Source organism: Acinonyx jubatus, chromosome B4 (genome assembly GCF_027475565.1).
Source record: "Acinonyx jubatus isolate Ajub_Pintada_27869175 chromosome B4, VMU_Ajub_asm_v1.0, whole genome shotgun sequence".
Classification (NCBI taxonomy): Eukaryota; Metazoa; Chordata; class Mammalia; order Carnivora; family Felidae; genus Acinonyx; species Acinonyx jubatus.
Window position 1 is genome coordinate 98576436 of NC_069387.1, and position 8502 is coordinate 98584937.

Below are 8502 nucleotides of genomic sequence, written 5' to 3' on the forward strand. Positions count from 1 at the left end.
TCTTGGTTTCGGCTCAGGTCATGGTCTTGTGGTTTCACGGGTTTGAGCCCCACAGCGGCCCCATGTTGACAGCGCAGAACCTGCTTGGGATTCTCTCTCTCCCTTTTTCTCTGCCCCTCCCCACTCACACTGTCTCTGTCTCCCTCAAAATAAATAAACTTAAAAAAAAATTTCTATAAAGCCTGAGACGCACAGCCTGTTTACCTGCAGAGAGTCTGTAAAGGCATCATCCTTGTTTTCAATGGGTCTGAACAGTCCCTTTTTCTTCTCCCGGTCTCTTATGTCAGGGCTGGCAGCACTAATGAGCATCTTCAGGTTAGCTGTGGGCGTCCATGGTTCTGCCTGCTGTCTGTCAACAAGCTTAACTGGAGTAATGGGGTTTCTTTCTGGAGTGAAAATTTTTTGCTTTGATAAATCAATTGGTTCATTTTTTATTGGAGTCTTCGGGGCCATCCTTGAGAGATCAACAAATATATTTTCCTATTTAAAAAAAAGAGACCTTTTAGTAAGAAAGAGAAAGGGCAGGTATAAGCTAAGAGCATTTTGTTCCCATGATTCACCGAGACATGAAAATACAAAGAGACCATATATTCACCGCTGAAAAATACCAGGCTAGGACTAATGAAAATAGACTGAAGGATTCATGGAATCCAACAGTGGTTCAGTGAGAACATGATTATCATCTACTGCTTTTAAATACACTTCTCATGGCAGCTCTGGGAAAGAAGTTGAGTGTATGTACCCCTGGTAGATGCTTGTAATTGTTGGGGATGATAATAAGGGCAAATGTGGGCTGAGTCCATACTGCTTCTCCATTTACGAGTTTGCACTAACTAGTGCAGTACAGTTATGCTTTTGTAGTTCAGTGTTCACTGGTGCTAATTTAGAAATTTGTAGCAGGACCAACCAATGGAAAAGTATCCAACAAAATGCCACATTTCAAACCAACCTGGAAGGGCTATTATTCCCTTAGAGCAGTACTTCTCAAACTATCCATGGTGAAGGGCCAGGGTTTTTTATTTCCAAACTCCCACATACTGATATGTAGTTTCACTTCACAGGACTTATATGCATTTTCCACCACCTGTAACTCTCCATGTGAGTTTGTCACTCAAACAACCTACAGCCTGTTCACTAGGAAGAGACCACTGATCATGGGCTTAGATGCCACAGGGGGGCAAGATCAAATTGTTACAGAGCTTTCTAAGTGCCTGCCTTTCAAATTCTGGTCTTAATTTTTTATGGTTTAGCAATAGTTTGTGGGCTAGCACCTGTCCCCAGATCACACTTTGAGTAGACCGCCTTAGATAATTATAAGAAAAGAGCAGTGATGGGTCCATTATGTCCCTTAGTCCACTTTGAAAAAGGACTAAGTGAATGGAAGCCACATTTGGAAATACCAAGTAATGAAAACAAGTTTCTTTCCCCTAAAATAAGGACTCATAAAACGGAAAGATTCTGTTCTTTCTGTAACAGAATTCACCTCCAAGCAATTGCATTTTACATAATGATGAAGGTGGATGAGCTAAAGGTTTGTCCTATAGCTTTTCCTATATATGTAGCATCCTATATATGCTTTTCCTATAGGAAAATATATATATATATATTCCATATATATATGCTTTTCCTATATATGTAGCATCCTGTAGCTACTGTGTGCTTGGATTTCCGCTAAGCAGTCCTTTAAGAAAGGTGCTTTCCCACCAATGAGCAACATATGAAGAGAGGAAAAGAAGATTGGGAGCCCCTGGAGTCTGTGTTGGGGGGGCGGGGGCGGCATCTCTTGTTCCTTGGATCAGCAAAAGCTGTTGGCTGGCCATGGTGAGGTTTTGCCCCAGTGTCACTGGGGTGGGGGGAGAGGAGGGAATGGGATGGGGGGGATGGTTTCCCACCACGCAGCAGAAACAGCCAGCCTGGAGCACTGCATCTACCCATATCTCTTAACACATCCGTACTAATGTGCAGTTCTGATGAAGTCTTCTACAAGGGAATTCTGAGGGGAAAGTATTAAGTGTTTACTATGGACCACACCCCATTTTATGTACTTTACATATATTAACACCTCATCCAATCCTGTGACCTAGGTACTATTATTTTTCCAGTCTACAGATGAAGAAACTGAGGCACAGAGAGGTTAAATAACTTGCCTGGGGTCACATACAACCTTCATTCAGTATAAAAGTTACTGGTATGCAAGAAACAGCTGACAGCAGAAGTTTCTGAAATCTTGCATCTAGAAGTGAGCTTATCGTGGGTGCAAACTTTTGTTGGATTAACAAAAGGTACTGAGCAGGCCACTGATCCCCACTGGCACTATGGAGAGGCAGTATGGGGAAGTAGTTATGCACGCAGGCTCTTGGGCCAGCTTACCTGTCTCTGCTGCTTATCAGTGTGGGCAAGCTGCTTGTCTCACTATATTCTAATTCTCTCAACTGAAAATGAAGTCCATAAAAATACCAACCTCAAGGGTTATTAGAGTAGTTCCTGGCATATAGTGAGCCCTCAGTAAAACCTAGCTGTTACCTGTTCCCCTCTTTCCCATTCTTTGTTACCGTCCATTCTGGCACTCAGAGCTAATACAACACAATGCGTCATATTGCTATTTAACTTCCTAGGTGCGTGTCTTGACTCATTAATGTGACTGTGCACTTCTGGAGGTCAGGAATCAAGTTCCATATGGCTCACTCCTCATAGTTTTTTTGGCACAGTGCCTTGCCCCTTATGGGTGTTGACAGAACACTGTGCCTTGATTATCTCATTTTCCAAAAAGTATCCCTGTGATAGAGGGTGTGGGCCAGCCTCACTGAAGTTACGGAGATGCACACTCCTTCTGTGCTCCCTCTAGCGGACCTAGATTCTCAAAGGAGTAATGAGCTCCTACTTTTGCCCTATGAAGGAACTATTTAGATGGATTATTTCCTTCAACACTTTGATATATTTTTACTACAGTTTAATACGTAAAGTTGGAGGGGAATTAGGTTACCTGCGAGGTTATGATTGTACACACCTCTACATCAAGAGAAAAAAGAATGCCAAGCAAATTTTTATGCTGAGATCTCAGATGGGCAGAAAGTCAACTGTAATCTAAAGTCAACTGCTTCATCTGTCTGTCTAGCCTGTAGTCCTAACACTGTATAAGTGGAAAGGAAGTTAGAATGAGACTGGAAACCTGGTTTTTGTCTCCGCTCTGGGTCTTTTTGTTACTGGACAAATTGTTCTGTCTAGGCCCAAGTTTCCTTATCAAAAAAATAAGGGGTTCCAACTAAAGAATCTATCTCTACAACTTTCCAACCAGGCTCTCCAGCTGTGTGGTGGACACAGGGATGTGCTGAGATCTCTTCAGGAATGAATGACTCATCTCCCCTGATGCTAGAAGCCCTTCACCAGTCTGAGAGGGCGGAGTCCTCCAGAATCATAACTTCCCAGGGAGACCCGGACTGTCCTCGATGCCAAGAGAGGTAGCGCTGACGTGTAAAAGCCTAGCCAGGCTTGCCCCCACTCAGGATGCTCTGAGGGGTCATTCTAGAACTCCTAGTTGGGTAAACTCCAGACTTCCCCTGAGACTGTCTCAGATCCGTTTCTCCCTCTGTCTAGTTCTGCTGCCTTCCCTTCCTACCCACAGACGTGGCTCCCCAGAGCACCCCTAACAAGCCTCCAGCACGTTACCTCCGTGTCCGATCTGCCTGTCGGTAAATCTAAGTGCAACACCCTGGAAGTAGCTTCTTCAATTAGAGAGGGCCTGGAGAAATGTAACCCTGAAACAGGCTCTCCAATTCTCATATGCAAATGGACACAACATAGCCTCGCTTACCTGCCATAGAGGTGCTGTGAGGATGGGCTCAGATAATGAAGGTGAAGGCAGTTTGTCACCTGAGTGCTATACAAATATTTGTTATGAATTATACCAGTACTTCGACTCTGCTATATGCTGCCATAGAAAAGCTGTGTAATTATAAGATCTTGGTTCCCGTCTTGCTTGGGTCTCAGATATAGCTTTGATCACGTTCCCTCAAATAATATGTGCAGATATCAGCCTTGTTGGGGCCCTTGGCAATATTTTGCCAACTGCTTTTCCAGTTCTATCTCATGCATTATTCTACCTTGTGCCCAAACAGTGCACTTGCTTTTCTTCAAACCTGCCCTGCACCGTTACTTTGTCTTTAATGCTACTGGTGAAGCTTTGCCCCTTGAAACTCGACCTATGGTTTAAGGCTCACTGCAAAGATGACATGTTAGGAAGCGTCTCTTTCTAGCTTTTGACTAACAAACTCTCCTCTTCAGAGCACACTTTCTAGAATGAGTAATCCACACCAAGGGCTTTCCTCTGCCCGTCTCCCAGGGGTTCCCACTGGTCTCATCTAGGTCGCCTCTCACTTGCCAAATCAACAGTAAAACACCTCATTTGACCTCATTGTACAGGTTGAGACTGTTGACTATTCTTTGCTCTATGAAACATGCAGCCCTTTGGAAACAGCACATTTTTTCTCTTGGTTCTCTCCCTACTTCTCAGTCTCCTTCGTTGGTTCCTCGTTTTCTACTCTTAGAACCTCAGCTCTCCACTCCTCTCTGTTCGCTCTCTCTGGGACAGTTCACTCATCCTCATGTACAGGGCTTTAAAACCAACCTGAATGTTGACAGTTCCCAAGTTTGTATCTGGCTAGGACCTTTCATGAATTCCAAAGTCAGGCAACCAGTGCCTCCTGCACACATTTATCTACCTGTAATCACACAGGTACAGATACATAGCTCAAACTGACCTTCCCTTCTCTCTCAATCACTCCTAAAAATGATGAATGACCTTCAAAGAAAACTTGTGCCCACTAAGTCTGGGCACTGTCCCCAAATGTACTGCTCATTGCTACTTCTTACCAGTTGCCTCCCTCTCCACTTGCCGAAGTCTTAGCATTCATCCCTTCAAGCCCTTGTTCAGGTTTATCTCCTTCACAAAGCACCCCGATAGCTCAATCCTTATTGCTCGCCCCTGCATGCCAAACCATCCATTTTCTTCTTTTGTCCTCCCCAAATGCTCTGTAAACAACTTAAGAGGAGAGTCTTGTTTATTACCTCACAACTGAGCTCAGGAAATGTGGTTAATGAAACTGAAACCTGTACACTTAAAAAAAAATTCCTCCGTAAGTAGCAAGAAGATGCATGCATCATACAGTACTTCTAGTTCTTGACCAATGTGTAGAAAGTCAAGAAAGAGCAATCCTCTAAATGCCAGCTGACCCACAAAACACTGTGCCAGGCATCTCTCAGAGGCTTTCAAGCAACAATTCAACACCATCAGCTTCTGGCCATTCTGAGTATCTTGAACATTTCTAGAACGCCTGCACCTCACATTATTTCCTCTGCCTACAATGTCCGTCCCGCTCACTCCTGTTTTTCTGTAGGCTGAACGTCCTCAGGCATGGAGGCGTGGTTAGCCCAGATGTTACCTGCTCTGTGAAGCTTCCCAAATCTCCCAGGATTCCCTGTGAATGTATTTCTTCCTCTGTTATTTTGCCAAACATTTTGTTCCCACTTCTGTGATGGCACTTGGCAAATGATAGTACAGTTGGGTAGTTTTGCATCTGAGTCCCAGAAAGTCTCTCACGGCCTCTATGTTTATGTTTGCGTTGTCACTGAGTACAGTGTGAACAGTATGTGTTGCTGGGTACTTTACAAACACCTAAAGAGGGAGGTGCTATTTATTAGCTCCAATTTATGGAAGAAAAAAATAAGCTTAAAGAGGTTAGGAAACTTAAACCACTGTATCTCAGCACCTGGAATATAAATATTTATTGAGTGACTGAATAAATATATTAGTTCGAGGTTATGGAGCTAATAAATGGCAGAGCAGGAAATCAAACCCAGATCTGTTACTGCAAATCCCACGTTCTCGCCATCCCTAGAAATCCTCCTTCGTTTACTACACAGCAATGTGAAAAGGAGACGAAAGCTCCACCTAGGCTCTGGGCAGAAGCACTATTCTCATTCCTTGCCTTCTCTTTGAGAGGTGAAATAATCCCTGCTCATACAATCCATTTCAAACATTTTAACCACTTTTCCAACCTCTTTGTGGAGTCATTTGAGTTATTCTCCACACCTATTAAAATGGGAAAGTTCATCTGCAAACAGTACTCACTGATACCAACCAGAGTAGAATGCCCTTGTGGAAGGCACTTGATAAAAAAAATCACTGACCCAGAAGGAAAGAAGTAGACGCTAACTCAGGCCTTATATAAATGCATACACATTCCTTCAAAGCTATTCCATCCAAATTATAAAGGAAAACAAAAAGTTTTGCTCTGAAAATCCCAAAGCCAAAACTCTCAATATACATTTTAAAGTCTGGGCATTTCCATCCTCATATGGCTTAGGTTCATTTTTAGAAAGTCCTCTTGAAAACAACAATGTTTTGGTATCCTTCTTTTCCTAACAAAAAAATTTTGAAGGCTAGGAAAAAAAAAACAACACTACAAAACATACAGTTGCACACCTATCCAAAATTAATGGTTGTCAAGTATTTTCAAAGGTCCACATAAGAGGTGCTTTGCAACCAGACAGTTTCATTGTTGATGGCAAGTCTAAAAATAAAGACAAGGAGCCTAGAGAAGTGCAATGCCCAAGTAAGTTGCTATGCTCAGATTTGTATTCAAAGTTTCTGTTATATATTTGGCTTCTGCCTAAAAATGCTTAGACATTCACTAACAAGCTATTACACCTTTTCCGTAGGGCACTAGCTGGTGAGTGCAGCTGTGCCGATGTGGGGATGGTGACAGTTTAGACATTAAAATGGCCACTTCATTATGGGTCTTGAAGACACAACCATGGTCTTAAAAGTCACAAGGGGTGCAGAAAGAGAGAGAAAGGCTCAGTACAGAACCAGGAGCAGCACTGTAAAATATTCAGAGTATGCTAGTGGGCTAAGTCATTTTATCTCCCTATATATGGGTGGCACAGGTCTTAATTTTGGGTGAATGGAATAGTCGCTAGGAGAGGGTTCATTGGTATGAAGAACACTTCACAGCACTTTAAATATCCAGTATTTACAATGTACAGTCTATATTCCAGGACCCAAGGGGTAACATTCCTGCACAGCATGAGCTAATCCACTCTTGACAACTGTAAGTATAAATTTTTGGTTGCAGTGTCCAGCACATTTTCGATTCATATAAATTGGTTTCAACATTACATCTAACAGCCTCTTTCTACTGCGCAGTGAGTGAGAAACTCAACAATAATGATTTGGATGCCTCCATTTTTAAAAAAGTATATTTCTATAATGATCGTCAATATTAATTATTATGTTTATAAGACAAATACAAGTGCCATGTCGAAATACTTCATTGAATTAGAAATGACCATCTTAAATATGTTAGGGCATAAGGTATTTAAGCACACTTACCTTTTGTGCATTTTCCCCATCTTCAATTGCAAAATCTAGTCTGGGCTGCCTGGGGTTGATCAGGTCTTTTAATGTTAAACAATTTACCTCCATCTGTAATGCACAATTACATTAGAAAATGATTTTACAATTGGATGTTTTCTCCTCCAACAAAAATATTTATTACTTGCTCGTGAACATGAACTTCCCCTCTCTAAACTCATCCTGGGAATTTCCAGGAGTGCAGCCACCCTCAACTCTAAAACGCACATGAATAACACGAACACTTAAAGTGTGTTTGATAATTACTAAAAACCTGAGAAGGCAAAAAATCGACAAAACTGGTAATCGTTTATGAAAAGCAACAGCACAAAACAAAGTTACCAAGTCAGAAGAGTGTAGGGCAAATCTGTCAGAAGCACAGGGTCTCCTAGGTCAGTTAATTTTGGCGCAAAGAACTGGGAGGAATTCGGCTTTGAGGGGGTTTTGAATCAGGGGGGAGGGAAACCTGATCGCTAGACCAAACCCACTCAGCTCTTAACGCAGCCCCTTCCCAGGCCTCCAAGCAGACCCCAAGGATAAACTCTTCCAATGAACCCCCCAGATCGTGAGGAACAACAAGTCCCCTCTACTGCCTCACGGGAGGGAGAGCTGGAGCCAGGACACCCCACACGCTCTTGGTCCGGCGGCAGAAATGACTCGATCCCCACCAGCCAGGGAGGCTGGCAGCCTGGGCGGGAGGGGGGGGGGTCCCCTTTTACCCCAATTCCCGCCTCCACGCAGCGCTTAGGGCCGCACGCTACTTACTCCCACTTTGAGAAGGAGGTTTCCTGCCTCTGTGGGGACCTTTCACGATCCCACACCGGCGAGGGACCAGCGGGGAGAGGAGATCAGCAGGCGGGCGGCGACATCGGGCGGGGAAAGCGAGGCGCGCAGATCCCCGCTCCGAGCGCCCTGAGCTGGCGGGGACCCCGCGGTGTCAGGGCAGCGCCAGCGCTCCAGCCCCGGATCGCAGTCCCCGCTAAAACACCTCCTCTGGCGCCTTGAGACCGAATTTGAGAATCAGCCAATCAGCGGCGGCCGGCGGGATGGCCCCGGCCAATCGCTCGGCGGCACGGCCCGGGCCCGCCGCC

At 44.1% G+C, this 8502-nt stretch overlaps 1 protein-coding gene across 2 annotated transcripts in view; it reads right to left on the reverse strand.

The window, feature by feature from the left end:
• E2F7 (E2F transcription factor 7) overlaps positions 1 to 8397 on the reverse strand; it is a 39941-nt gene extending 31544 nt beyond the window's left edge. For both annotated transcript variants that reach the window (XM_027071196.2, XM_015063647.3), the window contains exons 1-3: positions 8177 to 8397; positions 7391 to 7483; positions 205 to 480 (exon numbers count right to left, since the gene is read on the reverse strand). In XM_027071196.2, the coding sequence (XP_026926997.1) occupies positions 205 to 480; positions 7391 to 7483 (369 nt within the window). In that variant the 5' untranslated portion in view covers positions 8177 to 8397. The remainder of the gene's footprint in view (positions 1 to 204; positions 481 to 7390; positions 7484 to 8176) is intronic.
• Positions 8398 to 8502: the final 105 nt, after the last annotated feature.